Source organism: Balaenoptera ricei, chromosome 20 (genome assembly GCF_028023285.1).
Source record: "Balaenoptera ricei isolate mBalRic1 chromosome 20, mBalRic1.hap2, whole genome shotgun sequence".
NCBI lineage: Eukaryota > Metazoa > Chordata > Mammalia > Artiodactyla > Balaenopteridae > Balaenoptera > Balaenoptera ricei.
This window is the reverse complement of record NC_082658.1, coordinates 58,660,901-58,683,737: the sequence shown is the minus strand read 5'-3', so window position 1 is coordinate 58,683,737 and position 22,837 is coordinate 58,660,901. Positions and strand designations below refer to the sequence as shown.

The window sequence follows — 22,837 nt, the reverse complement described above, 5'->3', positions numbered from 1 at the left end:
CCGTTTGTTAATTCATTCAACTGATATTTACGGAGTACCTCTCTGTACTGGTTACGCTTTTAGGCACTGGTAAGAAAATGATGAGCAAGGTGACACAGTCCTTGACCTCCAGGGTCTTAGTGACAGGCAGGTAGGCAAACGTAAGTTAAAATTGTAAAAGAAGGGTCTAATTGGAATTGTATTAAATGCTCTGAAGCAAATATATGTATAAGGGGGAACCAAATGGTCTTGTGCAGAGGTCAGGAGAAGCTGATCCCTGCAGGACTGGCAGGCATTGGACTGAAGAGCGGGGGAGAAGTATTTCAGATAAAAGGAATTGCTTGAGAAGATGCCCTGGGCCAGGAGGGCTCATGATGGAGGACCTAAAAGAGCCATGTGGCCAGAGAAGTGTGAGTTTGAGGGAAGGTAAGATCCAAGGCTGGACAGAAAGGCCAGGCCATGCAGGTCACAGAGACCATGTCTATAGTACTGGACATTACCTTGAGAACAGTGGGGAACCACTAGAGCGATTTAAGTGGGAGAGTGATAACAGTCAGATCTGAGATTCAGCAAGATGAGTCTGGCTGTAAGAGCAGCAAAAATTGCAGGTGGGGGAGGAGAACCGGGATAAGTTAGGAGGCTATTGTGATAGTCCAGTGAGAGACTGTGGTGACTCAGAGGAGGAAGACACAGTGAAACAATTAGACTCATTTGAAACACATTTAGAAGGTAGAATCAATAGGACTAGATGTGGTAGGTAGTGGAGGAGGGGTCTAGGGTGACTGATTCCCAGGTTTCCGGCATGAGCAACTTGCTGAATGGTGGTGATATTTACCAAAAATGATAGAATACAATTTCCAGAGATAAAGAGAGGTGTGACTCTCCCACTTGAAAAGGCAGGCTGAGTGCTGAGCAGGTGAATGAAAAAGACCCACACCTCACTCAGCTCGTGAAACGTCAGAACACAAGGTAGAAAGATGATCCTAAAGTTTCCAGGGAATGAAAATAGGTCACCAACAAAGAAACAAGGGAAGAATAGCACCCTACTAGCATATGGCCTCATATGAATAAAACTGAATTCTAGGAGACGACTGAGCAGTGTGGACACATTCTGAATAAAAATCATTTTGGACCTAGCAGACCTATCAAAAGAGTATGTGGGCAAAACTGAAGTCTTTTTAGACACCCAAGGATTCAGAAATTTTACTTCCCGTGATTTTTTTTCCTGATGACTTATGCTACCAAATCTAGGATGAAGCCAATTGGTTGGCAGTAATGGGAGCTAAATTCTTATTTTTCATACCAGGGAATAAATAGATACTGAAACTTGATAAATTCAGAAATAGCGATATAAATTATTAGTAGGAAATAGAGAAGCAATTGTCAGAAGGAATAAATTCAGAAATAGGCAAAACCCCAGTGTCTGGGAAGGGGGACTGGGTGTGGGAAGGGCTGGAGCTGAGAGCTATTGCTTTTCATTTTAAATTCTTTATTATAGGTATTTAAAAAATATGTTACTTGAACTTTTTAGGAGATTACAAAAATATACATTAAATTAGTGAATAAGATAATTCTCTCCATTATACAGAACTCATCTCTTCTTTAGAGCCAAACACCAGGCTCTAAATCTACACCAGGTGTAGATTCCTTTCATTACACGCGGAATAATAGACTGTTCATGGAGGTGTATTACCTGGTCTGGATTCTCATCCATAAAGACCTGGCTCTGTAAAAACCTGCTGAGTCTTTATTTAACTTTGCAAAATGTGTAGTTTTGCTAGCTTTTTTTTCCCCTTGGCCACGCCACGAGGCTTGAAGGATCTTAGTTCCCTGACCAGGGCTTGAACCCGGGGCCACGGCAGTGAAAGCACAGAGCCCTAACCACTGGACCGCCAGGGAACTCCCTAGTTTTGCTAGTTTTATAGTTTTGATTAGTCATTCATTTGCTCATCCCTTTATTTAACATATATTTTTAAAATGTATTTATTTTCTTTTATTTATTTATTTTTGCCTGCGTTGGGTCTTTGTTGCTGTGAGTGGGCTTTCTCTAGTTGCATGAGCGGGGGCTACTCTTCGTTGCGGTGCACAGGCTTCTAATTGTGGTGGCTTCTCTTGTCGTGGAGCACAGGCTCTAGGCGTGCAGGCTTCAGTAGTTGTGGCACGTGGGCTCAGTAGTTGTGGCTCATGGGTTCTAGAGTGCAGGCTCAGTAGTTGTGGCACACGGGCTTAGTTGCTCCGTGGCATGTGGGATCTTCCCGGACCAGGGATGGAACCCGTGTCCCCTGCATTGGCAGGCAGATTCTTAACCACTGCGCCACCAGGGAAGTCCTATTTAATGTATTTATTTACTGAGTGCCTAGCACGTGAAAATACAGAGATAGGAACTTAAATCCTACCTTGAAAAGGACATCTATTCCCAGAGCTCTCACTCTCACATGAAGACACCGTAGTAGTCACTAGACGATTACAATGTGATATATAGACAGAAGGGTGCTCTAAGAGTACATGGGGAGGTGTACCCAGCACCTTGGAAATCAAGTAGGGCTTCCTGGAGGTGGTGATATTGAAACTGGTATCTGAAGGATGAGTAGAAGGTAGCCTGGTGAAGGAGATGCCAGAGGGGGAACAGAATGTTTGGAAGAATGGAATGGCTTCCATGTAGAGTGAAAAAGAGAGGAGTAGGGAAATGTAGGCAGAATAAGGAGTGCCCAAAGATGCCCATGTTCTAAATCCCGGAATCTGTGAATATATGTGACTTTACAGGCAAAAGAGACTCTGCAGATGTGGTTAAAGACCTCCAGATGGGGAGACTACCCTGGGTTATCTGAGTGGGCCTGATATAGTCATAGGGCTCCTTATGAGGGAAAGGGGGAGACAGTAAGCCCCACGTATGATTTCTGACCTCCAGAACTGTAAAATAATAGGTAGTGTTATTTTAAGCCTCTAAGTTTGTAATAATTTGTTACAGCAGCAATAGGAAACTAATAATGGAAAACAGGCTGGAGAGATAGGGAGGGGCTGGAGGACGAAGCTCCCTGTAAGCCATGTTAAGGTGTTTGTACTTCACCCTGAGGGCACCAGGAGCCTGTAAAAGGACTGGACTTGTTTTTCAGAATAACTGCTCCAGCCACAGGAAGGGGAATGGGTGGGTGGGTGGTGGGACAAGGTCTCCTCATGAACCCGCTACCTTATATCCCAGAGCAGTCCTCCCTCTGTTCATGACCCCCTGGGGTTGGTTCAGCAATTACCCTGATTTCTGTATGGTTAGCAAATATCAAGCATTGCAAAAGGAACCTTGAATCAGGAAAAGAGAAGCTGACAGACGCAGAGTGACAGTGCATGGGGCTGGTGCAGCCTTGGCTCCATAATGAGCTTTTCTTACCTTGATTTTCCACATCCTTCAGTGGGTCCACCCCTGGAGACAGGATAAAAAACATGGGAGTGGCTGGTCCCAATTCTTCAAAAGAGGCTGCAAAGTCCAGTGCTCTTCCCACCACGTATTTGCTTCCTAACTTCTCCTCAATAAAATCTCTGCCAGGAAAAACAGAAGGTCCATGTGTGTATATTAGTCACAGAATAATAACATTTGAGCAACAGAGGTCTATAGAAATGGAAGGATGTGCTCAAGATCACGGCTTGGCAGTTACGGAGCTAGGACCAACGCCAAGCACTGCTTACTGATTAAGTCGACACTTACAACCTGTGCTGCTGGTGTGCACCTGCTCACCTAGATCAGGGCTCCTTCTGGATCCCCATCCGGCCAGGCCACCGCTGACTCCTCTGTGGAGCTGGGGTGTCCTGTTACACCACTACCGCCCAGCAGAAGACTGCCAGGAGCAACGCCATCCGAGAGCTTGCAGGCAGCTAAACCCTCCATGCATCATACCCCTGGGATCCTCCATCCCTATCCATGATTTAAGGCCCTCCAGGCTTCAAGTCCCTCACGTTCTATCATTCTCTGTGTTTCCTTTCACCTCACTCCACTTATCAATGTTCCTTTTCCTATGTCCCATTTGGGGCTAAACAAAACCTTGCAGTTGCATCCACTTTCTGACAATCCGGCCTAACTCTTGGCCTTAAAAGCTCCCGCAAGGACACTCTTTTCACTGTACCCTTCTCAGCTGGGCTCATTCTCAGGCCTGGGAGCTGGGATCACGGTCCTGCTCACGGATGACCATTACTTCTAAACCCTTTCTCTCCCACTCGTGTGGCTCCACCGAGGCTCGTTTGCCCTCACCGTGCCGCCACGACCCCTGCATATCCATGTCGTCCACTGCCCCTTTGGTCCCTTTACTCATTCGCGCATCACTTGGACTCTGGCTCATGGACCGTCTCTCCACCAGCCTGAGTGATGCTAATGTGCATCCATTGGACAGTCCTCCAGGTTCTTAACAGTCTTCAGTTCTTCCCCATGTCAGCCCCCTGATTCCAAGGCCACATCCTCACCCTTGTGGTTACTTGGGAACTTTTTCTATGTCTGAAACCATAAATGGAAACATCTCACTCTCTGACCAAAGCTTTCCATCCTTATAGTTCTTTTAGTTAATTTATCCTCAGTTAACTTATTCTTTACCTGTATTGGTGCCACAAATGCAGGACTTTCAGTATCTTGGCCTCCCTGGTGTTTTTTTTTTCTTTCTTTCTTTTTTTAATCATCCCCTTATTCTTGTCACTACAAGTCTTGTTCAGTTCAGTGTAGGCTCCATGGCCTGTAACTTCTTCTTTTATTTTTTTTTAAACAACTTTCTTGAGGTACAATTGACATACCATAAAATTCACCAATTTTTAGTATACTATTCAATAATATTTAATAAATTCACGGAATTGTAATCTTCATCATAATCCAGTTTCAGAACATTTTAAGCCTGCAATAAGATTCTCCTGCCTATTTAGAGAATTCCTATTCCTACCCTCCAGCCCCAGGCAGCTGCTAATTCGCCGTCTCTGTAGACTGCATGGCCTGTGACTTCTAATCATTCTCTTGCCAGTACCACACACCTCCCTTCCCTAACTCTTATTCCACCAGGGATCATGCTCTGAATCTACCCTAGGGCTGTTGGATGCAGCTGTAGAAAATCATCCAGTGGTGAAGGTTGGCGCCCCTACAAATGCAGGATCTCACTAGGTGGGCCCTCAATGCCCCTTGGAATTCTTTGAGTTTCCCTGGTCAGCCGTCTCCCATTTTTTCACAGATCCTATTTCAGATCTTTTGCACATTCCTCAAATCTCCAACCCTGCCACCTCCCCTTCCACACAAACGCAGCGAGGATCTTGCTTCCTGCTCCTCAGAGGGAGTGGAAGTCATGAGACAAAACCTTGCTCAATTTCCTGCCATGCTTTTACCACCTTTGCTACAGTCACACCCACCTCTCTCTGTCTCTTGTAATGAAAGGGGTGTTCTTCCTGCCAAGGATGATCTTTCCATCTGTCCTCTGGATCTCACATCTCTGCCACATTAGATGTGATCCGCATCCTTCCCAGTGCTGATACTGGTGAGCACCTCTTCCCAAATGGTCCACTTAGATATTAAGACAGTACATGGCAAACACAGAGCAACGGGCCTCATGGGAGTTTGGTTGTTGGTACAAAGGCTCCCATCACGATAAACTTGTGGCCTTTGTGCTCAGCCCTGCTGGTCTGGCCACACCCACCCTGGTTTCGCCACCACCCTGCCCCTACCTCATGGCATAGGTCATCCGGTCGGGCCGCATGGCTCTCATCAGGCAGAGGCGCTGCAGGCCTGTCTTGTGCTTCCACTCGTGGGGGAACTTCTCCTTCTCAGGACATTCTGATTCGACAAACTTTTTCCAGCCCTTGGCGGATCCCTCAATGTCCCGATCCAGATTATAGAATTCTTCCATTGATGAAAGTGCCTGAAAAATTTCAGGGAATCTTGCTCTGAAATGCAGTTTGTCCAGAAAGCTGTCATCTGCATTGTGCTGGGGGTTGTGTGTGTGGGGGTGGGGCAAGGTGGTATTATAGACATAATTCTGTCTCATTTATACTCTTTTCTGGAGTCTTGACTCTTCCCCCCGCCCCGGTAAACTCAAGGTAGAGGAAGGCTTTTGATCAGCTCACCGTCCGCAAGCTGTTCCAATAATAAGCAAGGCTGGGGAACTGATTAGCTGTGGAGACTGAGCAGCACCTCCCTTGAGGGTACTGCGTGGGAAGAGGGACAAGAAGGGATGCTGTGATTTTTCTGGTCACGGAGCCTGGACACCTGAAGTCAGTGACTCTTCTCTTTCATTCCCATACTCACTCTGCCAGCAATGCCTGTCAATTCCTCTCTCAAAATGTCTCTAGAATCACTGACTTTGTGTTAATGCCAACTCTAAAATTTCTCTGTGTCACCTGCTTCCCTAAGCATTAAATCCCAAGGCATAACATGTGAATCAAATCTCTTCATTTAGGGCTTCCCCCAAGTCCATCCAGCTAACCAGGTGGCCCATTTCTGCCCTCCTCTGTCCACACGCATCTGCCCTCAGCCCTGGAAACGTGCCAGACAGTCTCCCAACTTGGTGCCTTGTTCACACTAGTTTCATTACGGGAGTGGTCCTGTTCTCCACCAAATTCCACTCCTTTCCTTTCCTGCACTGGTCATGATTGTTTGTCAAGGTTCTACAAGTTGTGGAAGTCCAGTCCAAAATCAGTCACGTCCTCCTCTCTAACCTGGAACGCACAGCCCTCCTGCCCTTCTTTTGTGGACCACTTGGAACTACTCACAGAGCTGATATCTTTAATAAAGGATGTGTGACTGCTGGTCGCTTTAAAGCCTTACCCCTCCCTCTTCCTCTTCGGCTCCACTCCAGGGCAAGCCGACAGGTAAGCCTGGGTGCTCCCTGCTTTGGTGCCGAAGGGAACTTGTATCGTGCAAGCCCCGCCCCACTCCCCAACGACCAGAACACTCCCAAGATACCTCCTTTCCGGGCTCTCTCAAGCCAATTTCAGACTGCCTGGGAGCTCCCCTGCCCTACCCAGAAAGTCTCATCATGTGAGTAATAAACTCTTTCGTGCCTTCTACTTATGCGCAAGGCGTCATCAGTCTGGACATGGGAACCGCATTTTGGGTGGGGTCCATCCTGTTTCTTCAGAGTGCCCACGTAAACGTTACTCACTTAGGCGGTCGCTTACCTGCAGCCTTTCTGTGGTCACTCAACTCCACTTGTGTGTTCGATCTCTCTAATGAGATTAAAAGCTAGACTGTCTCCAAAGCACCTACTGCAGTGCCATGAATTTTAAGGAATCTTCCATTCTTGTTATGTGAAATCATTCATTCATTTGATATTTATTGGATGCCTGCTACATGCCAGGTACTTGGGAATACAAATGCGAACCAAAAAAATACACTTGCCTTCGGGGAGCTTACCATCCTAAGAGAAAGAGATGAGGGAGGCCTTAGTAGGGATGTAGAATTCTGCTGGGCAGAGAGAGAGGTAGAGAGAAGAGCAGGGCATTTCATGGGGAAGGATCCACAGAGTCCAAGTCTGGAGTGGGGAGAGTGTGGGGCATGGTAGAAGGCAGTGTGACTGTGGAGGACGGGTCTACAGGTGACAAGGGGAAGGTCAGGCTGGAGAAGGACACGTGCACTTGACCTGGGCTCGCCCAGCCTCTTCTCCCCTGTGGAGGAACACATGTCCAGTCCTTAAGTGCCCTTTCACACGGGCTCTGTGGCTTCCTGACTTCACCTTTAGCATGTAGAGCAGGGAACGCACCTGTCATTGTGCTGAGAAGTGGCGTGGAGTGGCACGGGGGATGGCGGACGAGGCACCAGGAGACGAGAGCTCTGCTCTCGACGTCACCTCTTATGAGCCTCTTATGACGTGGAGCCCGTTTTTAAACCTTTGTGGGCTTTGACTTTTTCATTTGGAAAATGAGGCCAAGTAACCGTTGTCTGCATAGCTCATACTCTAATGTAGATACAAGTGCTTTGAAGACTATAAAGCCCCTCTTTGTGCTTTTCGGGGGCTCCTACAGTTATTGAATTGCAATTGCTGGTTTCCTTGTCTGGGACTCCCACAAGATTGTGAGTTCCCTGCGGGCAAGAGCTTTCTGAGCCATCTCTGTACGCCTCAGGCCTAGCAGGCTGCCTGGTGCTTAGGAAGTGCTCCATTAATAAAGTTTGACATCTGGGTGGCCAGTAGGAGGGCCCTTGACAGGCTGAGAAAAGCTGCAGCTGAGGTAATTATTTCTCCCTGTGCCGAGGACCAAACTTTCCTCTTCTTTCAGGCTGCCGCTTCACCCTCTTCCCAGCTTGCATCACCATTAACCCTCCTGCAGTCCCATTACCCTCCCCTGGTGTTACCACAAAACTGAGGAAATTACACGGTGATCAGGGCTCCCAGCTGCCATGGCTGGGTCTGAAACACGCTTTCTTGAAGCTCTGGGTTGAACACAGTTGCAATGTTTAATCTTCCAAATGAGGAAAAGGGGTTTCTAACCTTCTAATAAGCTAAATGGAAATGACTAATTAACCTAATTACACTGGACTGGGTAGCAAAGTGCAACTGTGTTAAATTGGCATTTGGAGAGGTAGCGAGGGGCCTTTCCAAAGGCTAACAATGCCCGGTACCGCAGATGAGATTCTTTAATGAAGAAGAGAACATGCTGACTGACCAAAAGCGATCAGCAAGGTAATGGCATTGTATGTCTTGCTTCTAAGATCCCTTGGTACTCTGAACTTATTTACAAAACAGAAATAGAGTCACAGATATAGAAAACAAACTTATGGTTACCAGGGGGAATGGGGGGGAGGGATAAATAGGGAGATTGGGATTGACATATACACACTACTGTATATAAAATAGATAACTAATAAGGACCTACTGTATAGCACAGGGAACTCTTCTCAATACTCTGTAATGACCTATATGGAAAAAGAATCTAAAAATGAGTGGATATATGTATATGTATAACTGATTCATTTTGCTATGCAGCAGAAACTAACACAATATTGTAAATCAACTATACTCCAATAAAAATTTTTTAAGTAAAAAAAAAAAAAAAAAAGAGAACATGCCCATTACCTAAAAGTTTAACATTTGATGAGACTTTAAAAATCCTTACAGAGAGTACTAATAAAAGCAGGATTTGATCACAAAGATTTCATTCATCACCTGCTTATTAGATCTTCTGGGGAAACAGGGCAATCAATCTTCCTCATCAGACAGGGTGTTTTAAAAAATTTGTTTGGGCTTCCCTGGTGGCGCAGTGGTTGAGAATCTGCCTGCCAATGCAGGGGACACGGGTTCGAGCTCTGGTCTGGGAAGATCCCACATGCCACGGAGCAGCTAGGCCTGTGAGCCACAATTACTGAGCCTGCGCGTCTGGAGCCTGTGCTCCGCAACAAGAGAGGCCACGACAGTGAGAGGCCTGCGCACCGCGATGAAGAGTGGCCCCTGCTTGCCGCAACTAGAGAAAGCCCTCGCACAGAAACGAAGACCCAACACAAGCCATAAATAAATGAACAAATAAATAAAAATTTAAAAAAAAATTCGTTTTATCATGTCCTGTTCAATTATACTTCCTTTGTTTCTTTAGGCTAAAAGCCAACTGAACACTTAAAAAGAGCGTTCGTCAGAGGGTGCACGCTGCATTGTGTTTCACCTGCCCACATCCTGCACTGGGCTGGAGATGGATGGGGCTGGACATGGCTGCTCCGGTAACAAAACTCAGAGAGAAAGGTAAAGCTTCACTCATTTGCAGAAGCCTTTGAACAGCCAGATGAGCTTAGACCGCAAAACAAAACCAAAAAGCAAAGTGAAGTAAAGCAAAGCAAAGCAAAGCAAAGCAAACCAAAGAGGAATGGAACCAAATTGCACCAAGTCGCTTTTGGAGTTGAGCTACGGAAAATGAAAGCAGTGAAGAGTGCTTTTGAATCACTTATTCTTTATGACTTTCGCTGCAGATGGCTTTGTGGGGTAACAGAGAGAAAGGCAACTGGACTGAGCCCAACTTGGCAACTCACAATTCCTCAAAGGTTTTCCTTCGATGGACAAATTCTATCAGGCACAGCCCATGTCAACCACAGCATATATACACCTTATAGGTGGGTAATTAATAATCATAACTGTGATAAGGTGAATTGTATGCCCCAGAAAGATATGTTGAAGAACTAGCCTCCCAGATTTCTGAATGTGACCTTATTTGGGAATAAATAGGCTCTTTGCAGGTGTGATCCAGCTAAGATGAGGTCAGGAGAGTGGGCTCTGATCCATTGTGACTGATGCTCTTATAAGAAGAGAAGAGACGCAAAGACACAGAGGGAAGATGGCCATGTACGACTGTGGAGACGGAGGCAGAGATCTGAGTGGTCCTGCCACAAACCAGGAGTGCCTGGGGCTGCCAGAAGCTGGAAGAGGCAAGAAAGGGTCCTCTCCCTGAGGCTCTGGAGGGAGCATGACCTGCCAACACCTTAATTTCAGACTTCTAGCCTCCAGAACTCTGGCAGAATAATGCTGTGTTTTTAAGCCACCCAGCCTGTGGCACTTTGTTATGGCCATTCTAGGAAACAAATACAACAGCCATAACCACAACCATAATCGGTTTCCATTTACTGAACATTTATGTGTCTGGCATAACAGATAAGGAAACAGAGATAACCTGTCAGAGGCCACACACACTCAAACTTGAACCTGAACCCAGGAATGTCTGACTCCAGAGCCTGGGTTAACTGGTCCATCTCCATCATTGCTCCAGTTCTGCAAATGGGCTCATTTAGAACTGCTTCCCAGAATTTATTTTCCATATGGGCATTAGACTCTGAGTCATTATTCTTAAGCTCTGGGGCCATACTTCCCAGCAGGTAGCCATTGGCCACATGTGAGTATTGAGCAAATGAAATGGGGCCAGTATGACTGAAGAATAGGATTTTTATTTGCATTTTATTTATTTGTGTTTTTAAAAAAATTTAACACATTTATTCTTTTTTTTGGTGTAGTTGATTTTTTCCTTCATATTATTTATTTAGTTATTTGTTTATTTTTTACAAATTTTAACACATTTATTCTTTTTTTGTTAATTTTAATTATTTTTAAATTTAAGTTTAGAAACTGGAACTTGCTTTAGTAATTGGAGAACTTTGAAGTATGTTTGAAACAACTTGGGTATATGAAGCAAATGTTTTAACTCTAAATTTTATAAAATCTAAATTCAAATCAAGTATTTCTGATGAAGATTTAGCATCTGAATTGATATGTGTTATAAGTGCAAAAAATACACACCAGAATTTAGACTTTTACAAAAATATAAAATATCTCACTTATAACTTTTGTGACAATTACATATTAAAATGATAATATTTTGGTTGTATTGGGTTAAGGAAAATATATTATTAACATTACTTTCATCAATTTCATTTTACATTTTTTTCATTTTGCATTTTTAATGTGGCTACTAGAAAAATTTAAATGACACATGTGACGTGCATTATATTTCTTTTGGACAGTGCTACTCTAGATTGCGTCTATTCATGCATATCTTATCTTATGTAGCCTAAAAAAGCTGATGGTTTTCCACACATATGCTCTGCACTTATTATAATTATTCTTAGGCATTTTATAACTTTGTGATTTTTGGTTGCTGTTGTGAATGGAGTTCCCCCTTGTTTCTTTCCCAAGATATTATTCTCCTTCTCATTTGCCAGACTGGGTTCAGAATGACAAACGGAGTTAACATATAAAAAAATCAAATCACACCTTTATTATTTAGATCAGGGATCAGAAAACTGTGGCCTGCAGGGACAATCTGGCCCACCATCTGTGTTTGTAAATAAAGTTTTATTGGAACTCAGCCATTTCCATTTGCTTACCTATGGTGTGTGACTTTGGCAGAGTTGAATAGTTGTGACAGAGTGTGGCCCTCAAAGCCTAGATATTTGCTATGTGACCCTGTGCAGAAAAAGTTTGATGACTCTTGATTTAGACATGGCCCTAAAGATGATTAAAAGAATAGCTACAGACTCTGAAAAAAAGTTAGAAAAACATTTTGGGCAATGGCAGCATTTCCCAAGATGACTCCTTTGAAGAGGACAGCACCCACATAAATGATTAAGTGCTGGGGTTTTGTTATAAAGTAAATCAACTTGGATGGATCTCAAGGGAGTTACGCTGAGTGATCAAGCCAGTCCGCAAAGGTTACATACTGTATAATTCCATGTATATAACATCCCTGAGATGACAAAATTATACAAGTGGAGTACAGATCAGTGGTTGCTAGGCATTAGGAATGGGGGAGGGAGGGGGCTGTTGTTTCTATAACAGGGTGACATACACGCCAGACGGAGTTTTCTGGGTCTTGACTGTGGTGGTGATTACATGATAAATGTGTGTGATAAAACTAAACACACACACACACGTGCATGAAAAACAGGTGTAATCAGAATAGAGTAGTGGATTGTATCCATTTCAGCTTCCTGGATGTGATATTGTGCTACAGGAAAGCTAGATGTGACCACTGGGGGGAATGGGGTACAAAGAATCTCTGTTATTTCTTATAATTGCACATGAATCATTGTCTCAAAAACTTTTAGTAAAAAGATAGAGAGACAATCATATAACTTCAGACTCAGACTTCCTTGTGCTACAGGACATGTAGGAAAGCCAGCAGACATGGAAGGTTATAAAGAGGATTCACTTTGTGCAGGTGCCTATCTTCACACGGCAACAGCACCTGCCGTGGGGCTCCTGCGGTGGAGACTGGACCTCCTCCCACCTGAAGAGTGCGTCTAGACTCTGGGGCTGGTGGCCACCTGGTCCAAGCTTACTGCTCAGCCCTGTGAATGCAGGCGTGGTCCCTACTGAAAGGAGCTCATAGCTTGTGATCTTTTCGATGTTCATAGAATCCCAATGAAACTAAGCTGGATAACATGGAAGGAAGATGGACTTTGCCATCAGACAGACCAGAACTCGATTCCTGGATCTGCTACTTATAAGATGAATTATCTCACTTTTCTTACATGTTAAATGGGAAAAAGTAATACCTATTGCCCAGGTGAACATGAGAATAAAATAAGGTAGTGAATTTTTAAGGTGCTCAATAAATGTGAGCTATTATTAACCACTGAGAGCCCCAGGCTGGAACGCATTCCTTGCTCTGAGGCCATCAGGACGCACGGGGAGATGGACGGCTGGCAGAGGCCTGGCATCTGTCCACTCCATGGAAATGCTCGCGCAGCATCTCCACACCAGCCCTGGCCTCACAGAGGAGCCCGCATTCCGGCCCTGAGCGCTGGCAGGTGGAAGGCAGCTCAGCTGAGTCAGAAACACTCACAGGGTCCTTCTGTTCCCTAACATCCTGGAGGCAGAGCCCACGCACAAGCACACGCACCTGCTCCTTCTCTGCAAAGCCTTCCCAGTAGGCCTGGGAAGGGGGAGTGCTGCCATGGGGTGCAGGCAAAGGGACGGACGCACCAATGTTTAACACAGCTCACGGTGAGCCCCCAAAGACAGCCCTGCTGGCTTCCTGGGGACAAGTGTCAGGAAAACACTCCAGGAGAGGAGAACGTGACTTTTTCCCTAGGGGCTGGTACTGACCTTGATGCCACCCCAGGCCTGATGCGAGAGGAACTCCACGGGACTGGTGACGCCTGTCTGCACTGGAGATCGAAGCAGGAAGTCCAACTCTGCTGCACTGACTTCCTGGTTCAGGAGGAGAATCTGCAATGTGGGAGGACAGTGCTGCATTTCTTTAGCTGGCGGCAGTCACGGGTCCCAGAGATCTTTGGGGTTGTCACTCAGTGTAACTAGTGCTACTTCTAACGCTAGAGCCTGCCCGTCAATTTTGGTTGTTGAAAGAGGATGAAGTGGGAGAAAGTGTATATCTGTGCAAATCACCTCTGGGTGAATCTGACTTCACCCCAAATATCAGCATGAGTTAAATGCATACAGTGAATAACTATGTTAAGCAAGGACTTCATGGATCAATCATAAATGCCATGAAGTACCTTCCTACAATCTCACAGAGAAGATGACACATGCAAAAGACATGATTTGAGGAGACTGTCAAAGTAACGGATGAACATATGCAAAATAGAAGTGCACATGTGAATCAATACTGCTAATGGCGTTGCAGAATGGGGGAGCGGCCAGTAAGCAGGGGTGGGGGATGAATTTGGCTAAACTTTCTCTACGTGGTCCTGAATTGGGTTTTAGAGATGCTAAGCGATGGGAAGATTTAGACAGGATTTCCGTGGGGTGGGGGCAGTGAAAAGTGCAGAGGCTTGGGAGGGAATCAGTGCGGTGCGTTGGGCGGGCGGTGCAAAGCACTCGGCTGGGTTAGAACTAAAAATTCACGCTGAGAGGCGCTCAGGAAATTGTTCTGCCCCTTTCAGATGGCATTCTCCGCTGAAAAGTTACAGATGGGAATACTCACGAAGAAAAAATAATTTGGTTAGTTTGAGGAAAAGTCTTTTAAGGAGAAAACAGGCTAGAAATAGCAGGTGAGGTGAAGAAGCCCTTGTAAAACGAGGTTGAAATATTTATGAGGGGAGTGGAGTGAGAGCTGGGGGTGGAAGCTCCTTAGGGTTTGGGGTGAATGAGTGGCAGGAGGGAAATTTGTCTGTGCTGGGCTCAAGTTCCTTCTGTGATGGCCAAGCTGTCGTCTGGGCTGGAGAGGGGAACACAGAGGGTGAGAGGGATAAGCCACACTAACATCCCCCCGTGAATTTAGGCTTCGGAACGTGCAAACAGAGTCAGCGCAGGAGTGATTATAGAATATCTGACTTTTAGAATTGGAAGAGACCTACAGGATAATCTGGTCTGTGCTTCTAATTTATATACAATAAAACAAAATCCCAATCCTAAATGATTACAGAGATAGATGCAAGGAAATAAATTTCCATGGTTTTTTGATGTTGAGAATAAGCAGCAGGCAAGGGTTTCTTATTAACACTGGAAGCCCCGATGCTCCCAAGCCCTTGAGAGCCAGCGTTCTTAAGGAGTTTTCTAAGGCCAAGGCTGCTATGGCGATAGAAGGACATTTGCAATTTCTTATTCTGGGGGAAGGTTTGGACATTAAACTTGCAACCTTAAAGGTAAATAAATAATCAGGGATACTCTAACATAAAGTTCTTACTGCATCTCAAAAAGTATCTAGTTATTAGTATGGCCATTCAGTTTCATCCTCAGTGCTAGTTGGGATTGATTGGTAGTGGCTGCTGGAGGGCTCTGTTGAGGAGGATCTTAGATAACCAGGATCACCAAGAAAAAGTAAAATGGTTGATTAAGCATGTCTGCCATGAGTGGGACAATGGTGGGGGCAGCATGTGTGCACCATATTGGACCTTCCTGTCTGATGCCTCTGCTTAGAGCACAAAAGTCTTCACAGACAATGGAAACTGATGTTAAGAGAAGAAAGTTTCTTTACACCTGCTGGTTGGGCATATACAGTGACCTGTTTTCTGGAAATTTCTTCAATCCACTTACCTGAAAGGTGAGCTGGGAAAGGTAGGTCAGCTTATCACACTCAAAGAGCCCACGGGTGGTGTACTGGTACATAGAGAAGGTGATGCTGTCTATTAGATTGGCCACCCGTTCCTTGAGGCTCTCATCAGGAGCAGCCTTCTCCACAGCCTTCTGGAAGACGATGTTGAAGGCCTGGGGACAGGAGGTAGGACACTGGTAATTTACACAGCTCTGTGTACGTAGCTAGTAGTACTACCTGTGATGAGTATTACGATTTGCCAGCCACAGAAATGTTTTCCCAGCATTATCTGCCAAGAAGGTACAGTGGCAACAAGAAAACTCTTGTCTTAGTTTGCTAAGCTTGTCTTAATTTGCTCACATAAATTATTACGTTGTGACAAAGTGGGCAAAGCTATGGGGCATATAGAGAAGAGCCGACAGTTTTGGTCAGTGAAAAATAAATGTCCAGTGGCCAAAATAATTAAATTAAATCCAATAAGTTTTGTTGGAAAGTAAACACAGTCAATGATAACCAGTTAGGATGGATGATTCTATCCTCTAGATCAGCCGTCCTCAACATTTTTGGCACCAGTTTCGTGGAAGACAGATTTTCCCCAGATGGGGGGTGGGAGGGTGGGGGGTAGTTCAGGCGGTAATGCGAGCGACGGGGAGCGATGGGGAGTGGCAGATGAAGCTTTGCTTGCTCACCCGCCACTCACCTCCTGCTGTGCGGCCTGGCTCCTAACAGGCCGCAGACCAGGGGGTTGGGGATCCCTGCATCTAGATTATAAAATTCCTGATGGTAGAATCAATATCATGTACAACTTTGCTGTCTAGAAGAGACCCTTGTACATAATAGGCACTCAGAATATTTTCAATTAATTACTTTTCCTTTTGGTAATGATCAGAATATCAGGTGTTCCTTGTTTTTCTTTCTAGTAATTCTGCATCAATTGGTGAGTGCACTTACATGTGCTTTTTTCTTATGGACCCTTGCTGCAATGGTGGGAGCACAGCCTGCTTTGGTTACATCTTCTGAACTATACATTATGGGTATAATATGAAATAAAAATCATATGAATCAATTTTCCATTGTTTTAAACTTAGATATAGACTATTTATAAAGAATTAATATTAGGAATGTTGCACTTTGAATGTGATATGAGTAGAATGAATCATTAAAGAAAATAAAAATCAAGATATAATTGGGTCTTTTCAATTTTTGGCTATGCAGATTTCCAGTCTTCTTGGTTTTTTTGGTTTGTTTTTTGTTTTGTTTTGTTTTGTTTTGAACACATATTTTCATGTGCTTCATCTAATTTCGTTTTTTCAGAAAGAGTCACTGAGGTAGATTTCAACTACTCTCAGAACTATGGAAGTGATCCCGTAGTTATTAGGCTTATCATGCTAACTTTTATACTGTTTTAAAATCTTTTATAATTCTTTCATATGGGGCTTTGACCTGAATATAATGCCAAGTATTGGATTTCGTTTATAAACATAAAATATTACAAACACAGTTCACTTAATCTGCAGAGACTCCGAGTTGAGGGAAGGGGATTGGGACAGGATGGAATGCCACCTCCAACTGAATGAGTTCCAGGTAGTGGAGGCCCTCACCTCATCCCCACACGCTGGCCTCCACGTGGCAGCTGAGCTTCACAGAATGAGGTGTGGGCTCTGAATGTGTGTGTGTGTGTGTGTGTGTCCTCTCTGTTTGTTGGGTTAAACCAGAGAAGTTGTTCAGAAATGCTCCACCACCCCCTAAGGCCTCTTCAATTGTGGTCTTTTGGTGAATGCCTTAGGGGAGAAAGATATACTTTCAGAGATGTACTTAAAATTTATAGGTTTTTATTTTTTCATAAGTAAGATAAGCTTAGTCAGCGCTTACAATTTGCTAACGTTTTTGGTTTTAGAAATATTTCAGCAACCATAAAGCAGTAGCTTTGAGGATATTAGGGTAATAAGGAAAGTAATTTAAAGTTGGACTATTATCATGGGCTGCTTTGGTTTTAACTGATAAAAATGACATGCACACTTGATCATCCCGATTAGACTTTAAGCTCTTTGGGGCAGGGGTCACTTCTTATGTTTCTTGGTATCCTCTTCCACACTTTCAGTAAGCATAGTTCCTGCTGTAATATATGCACTTAGTGAGTGAGGCCAAGACCTGCTGTGGTCTCTCCTGCTGTTCTAGCCACATAACCAATGAGTCATGAAAGACCCAATTAAAGAGACGAGGACTGTAAGGCAATGTAGCTGCTCTCCTGGATTTGATCTTAAAGAGCTGCCACAGCTAATGAAACACATGGATAAGCCCTCATGGAGAGCTGCACTGGCTGTATTACACTGCTGAATTATGACTATTCAGAAAATTCCAGGTGTAAGTCACCTTGAGAGAAAACTGGTACATCGGGTGGATCCTGCCGAGGTCATTCATGATGAAGTAGAGCAGAGAGCCCCGGGCAGCTGCCGGCCGATAGTGTTCCCGGGCCTCGTTGATTTTCACCTCCGTCACCTGGGCCTCCTGCACCTGTTAGAAAAATCAATAGTGGTCCATTGTTCAAACCAACCAGGGCTACCTGAGAATCAGCATGGCCTCTCTGTGTAAGCACACTGTGTCTGTGTGTGCGGTGGGTGGACCGGGATGGGGGGAGAAGCTAGAGGGTTGGAAGCTGCCATGGTTTTCCTTAACCGAGCTTGACTGAGGAAGAGATGACACACTCCAAGTCCTTCACAAGGTGAAAGTGTCAGCCCCTCCAGTGGGGACACGTGGGAGATACACACACACACACAACTTGAAAAATAAGCCAGAATTCTAGGCAATGGAATCCAGTAAAAGCAGCATAATCTAATTTTCTTTTTTCTTAATTTTTATGAGTTAATATGTAAATTCACAAAGAAGATCTCTTTCAATGGAGGTCTATTTTCAGAAAATTTATCAGAGGTAAAAATGAGAAAAGAGACCTAAGCATCAGAGAGGGATTCTGTAAGAACATGCTATTAAATGCAACCTCAGTATGACCTGTCTTATGCTCCAGCATAGAGTGAAACTACTGATAATTCATGAGAGTCCTGCAGGAAAAAACAATGATCCCTACTGAAGATGAGCTCTCAATAAACAATTACAAACTTCAGGAGGAAGTGTTACCAAAGAGGACAATTAGAAGACCCTCTACCTCCCCCCGCCCCCGCAAAAAAAAAAATCCCAGAAAGATTAGCATCCCAAGAGCTGAAGATGATTGAACTACCTACCATTAACTAATTGTGTTTAAAAGCAGTAGAGATAAAAGAAAGCATAAAATCAGGACATTATAAAAAAGAACAGACATTATCTGAAAAAGAACTAACTAGAACTTCTAAAAACAAGAATACAGTCATTAAAATGGAAAACTCAGTGCACTGGTTAAATAACGGACTTGAGTTGAAAGAAAATAAGCAAACTAAAAGATAAATCTGAGGAAATTGTTACACAAGCAGCTCAGAGAGAAATAAAGATGGAAAATATGTAAAAGACGTTGAGACTTGGCAGATAAAATGAAAAGATTTAAAATACATCTTAAAAAAAAAGAAAAAAAATATGTCTAACAGAAATGAGTAGAGAAGAGAGAGAGACGGGCAATATTTGAGCTATAATAGTTAAGAATTTTCCAAAATTGATTAAAGACCAGAGGTTTTACTTTGAAGAAGCAGTCAATGTCAAAGACAGCTTACTATCCACAGGCCACTGAAGAAGTAATTATTTGTTTCAATCAGAAGAAAACTGAATCCAAAAGGAATAAATGAGATGCAAGAATTCCTTAAATATACAGTCAATCTAAATAACAAAGACTACTGGGGACTTCCCTTGTGGTCCAGGGTTAAGACTCCATGCTTCCACTACAGTGGGCACAGGTTGGATCCCTGGTGAGGGAACTAAGATCCCACATGCCGTGTGGTGAGGCCCCAAAAAATATATTATAAAAAAATAACAAAGACTATAAAAAACATGATCAGTTTGGAAGTAGTAGATAAAAGCAAGGTGGAACTAAAGTGTTATAAAACAGTAACAGAGGGCTTCCCTGGTGGCGCAGTGGTTGAGAGTCTGCCTGCCAATGCAGGGGACACGGGTTCGAGCCCTGGTCTGGGAAGATCCCACATGCCGCGGAGCAACTAGGCCCGTGAGCCACAACTACTGAGCCTGCGCGTCTGGAGCCTGTGCTCTGCAACAAGGAAGGCCGCGATAGTGAGAGGCCTGCGCACCGCGATGAAGAGTGGCCCCCACTTGCCGCAACTAGAGAAAGCCCTTGCACAGAAACGAAGACCCAGCACAGCCAAAAATAAATAAATAAGTAAATAAAGGAGTTCCTTTAAAAAAACAAACAAACAGAAAAACAGTAACAGGGCTTCCCTGGTGGCGCAGTGGTTGAGAATCTGCCTGCCAATGCAGGGGACACGGGTTCGAGCCCTGGTCTGGGAAGATCCCACATGCCGCGGAGCAACTGGGCCCATGAACCACAACTACTGAGCCTGCGCGTCTGGAGCTTGTGCTCCACAACAAGAGAGGCCGCGATAGTGAGAGGCCCGCGCACCGTGATGAAGAGTGGCCCCCGCTTGCCGCAACTAGAGAAAGCCCTCGCACAGAAATGAAGACCCAACACAGCCTAAATAAATAAATAAATAAATAAGTTTAAAAAAAAAAAAAAAGGCCCAACGCAGCCAAAAAATAAAATAAATAAAATTTAAAAAAAAACAAAACAAAAACAGTAACAGAAGATGGAAAAAATGACCAAGTATTCTAACGTCCTATTATTGTTTTGGAAGAGGCTAGATATAGTGCTTAATTTTAGACTTTGTTAAGTCAATACATATATTGTTAAGTCACATATAAAATGAAATATATTTCTCATATATAAATGAAACAAGGTTAATTAATAAAATAGAGTAAATAACTTTAAAATCAGCAAAGGATAAAAGAGGATGATAAAGAAAAATCAAGAAAGGAGAAAAAAATAAACAAAAAGCATGGTTAAAAGAAAGTACAAATTAAGATAGTAGAAAGAAATCCAACTATATCAGTAATGTTAGTAAATGTAAATTGGTTAAATACAATAGTTAAAAGACAAAGATTCTCAGGATGGAGTGGAATGGAATAAAAATCACATGATTGCTCAGATTGGTGTTATCACAGATTCATACTGTTCATGCTCACCTGGGTCCTTAATGCTGTCCATTAACCTATGTCCTTAGTCAACTTTCATTCCCATCTCCCACAACAACTATTGTAAACCTTCACTCCTCTCCCCAAGCACCCTACCTCACCACAATCCCCTCATTCTAAGCAGATGACCATGACTATGACTCATGCTTTCATGGATTGTATACGGACCATCAGGAAGGGGTTTCCTTAATTCTGCCTTCCCTCCCACTCCCTTAATTTTCTGACCCCCTGACCCCATTGCTCACATTGACCTACGGACCATTTATAGATTCATGTTTGCCCCCTCTCCCCCATTATATTGGAATTAACTCTCCACATTTCTAAAGATAAGCTCTTCATCAGTGACCTGAATTACATTTCCCCTGATTTCTTATGTATTAATCATTACTTCTCATTTCTGTACATTCAACTCTTCTTCTCAATGACTCCTTTTCCTTTACAATCCATGCATCCTCCAATGTCCAGCTAGGATCTTAGCATGCTCAGTCTCTGCCATCTTGGAGAAAAATCCTCCAAGGATGCTATGTCCTCCTTAAGTTACAATCCTTTCTCTCTCTACCATTTTATAGTCTGGCTTCTTTAAAGAGTTGTCTATACTCACTTCCCCTTTCTCAACTCCCATTTACTCTCATTCTAAGGCAGTCTGGCTTCTGCTTCCACTACTTCATGGAAGCCATTCTCCTCAAGATTACTGATAACTCCTTTTTGCAAAATTCAGTGGATACATCTCAGCTGTATCTTATTTGTGTTTTCAGCATCATTTGACACCATCGACATCCCTTCCTGAAATGCTTTCTTTCATAATGCCTTATTTACCTGCTTTTCCTCCCATCTCTGCTCTATTCCATGCTTTCCATCTTCTGTACTTGTCTTGAAATGTGTTAATATCCCTCAGCGCTCTACTCCCAGTCTTATCACTGCACACACATCTCCCAGGTGACTTCATCCACTCCTAAAGTTTCAACAATCAACTACTCGCTAAAAAGTCTCAGCACTGTATCACCAGTCAAGATCATATATCCCCAAACCCATGGGATGTTCCCATGTGCATGGCCCAGAGGCATTTCAAACTCAACATGACATAAACTAAAATCATCATTTCTTCTCACCCCCAAATCCACTTATGCTCTCTTCTCTCGGGTATTGGCACCAATACCTATCTAGATGTTTATTCCTGGAACTGAGACATTTCCTCGACAATACTTTTATCCACATATAATCATATCCAATCAGTTAACAAGTTTTCCAATTCTATCTCCTTGAAGTTGCCCATAGCTCTTGAATTTGTCCACTTCTTTGTTCCATCACTGCCAACCTTACTTCAGAATACCATCACTTCTAATCTGAATTACTGTACCTCCTCCTGCTTTCTCTGCCTCCTGCTTCCCCAAGCACTCCTCTGGATTGGAGCTGGAGTGATCTTCCTAAAGCACAGATCTGATCATGTTACTCTCTTGTCTAAAGAGGGAAAAAAACCCTCTTTTAGGAACCCTAACTCCCATCTACAGCCCACACTTCTTAGCATGGTCTACAAAGCCCTTTGTGATGGAGCCAGCCTCCCTTTCATGCCTTATCTCCAGTGACTACTTTCATCCCCTCTACAATCTCTCAATGTTCCACTCACACTAAAGGGAAACATCCTTCTACCGCTAACCCAACATGGGTTGAGTGCTCTTCCTCTGTGTGTTCATGACTCCCCATGCTTCCTCTCCCACAGCCCTCATCACAGTTTTGTAACTGCCTGTCCTTCTCCCTTAGAGGACCAGGTCCTGGAAGCCTGGGATTCTTGGCTTCCTTGTGGTACCCCCACCTTTTGCCATGGAATTTGGAATATAACAGCTTCCAAACAAGTATTCATTGGATGAATGAATGAGAAAGAGAAAGAAGACAAAAAGAAAAGAAACAACAAAAGAATAAAAGGCTGCATACAAAAAGCCTGGCACACAGCAGGTGCTCAATAATTGTTCATTGACTTTAAAGAAAAGGATAAAGAAAGAGAGGAGGAGGTAGGGAGAAGAGACCAACATGGTCAGTTCCATCTCTGACCTTCTCCCTCTGTGTGAGTTGGGCTCTGTTCCCCCATCTCTCCTGCCCAGGGCAGTGGAACTTCTACCACAATTGTTTTACAAACTCTGCATGCCCCTCTCTAGAGACATGGAGGCCGTAGAGAACCAGCAGTAAAACCTGGTGGTCACACAGTGACTGAGGAGACAAGGCGAGGCTGGACCTTCCTCCTTTCAGTCTCTCATTCCAGCCTTAG

General features: G+C 43.9%; 1 protein-coding gene across 1 annotated transcript in view; it reads right to left on the bottom strand.

The window, feature by feature from the left end:
• DNAH9 (dynein axonemal heavy chain 9) overlaps positions 1-22,837 on the bottom strand; it is a 301,984-nt gene that overhangs the window by 33,426 nt on the left and 245,721 nt on the right. Inside the window, exons 57-61 of the mRNA XM_059908564.1 lie at positions 17,770-17,910; positions 15,399-15,569; positions 13,509-13,631; positions 5,659-5,852; positions 3,362-3,510 (exon numbers count right to left, since the gene is read on the bottom strand). Coding sequence (XP_059764547.1) covers positions 3,362-3,510; positions 5,659-5,852; positions 13,509-13,631; positions 15,399-15,569; positions 17,770-17,910 — 778 coding nt within the window. The remainder of the gene's footprint in view (positions 1-3,361; positions 3,511-5,658; positions 5,853-13,508; positions 13,632-15,398; positions 15,570-17,769; positions 17,911-22,837) is intronic.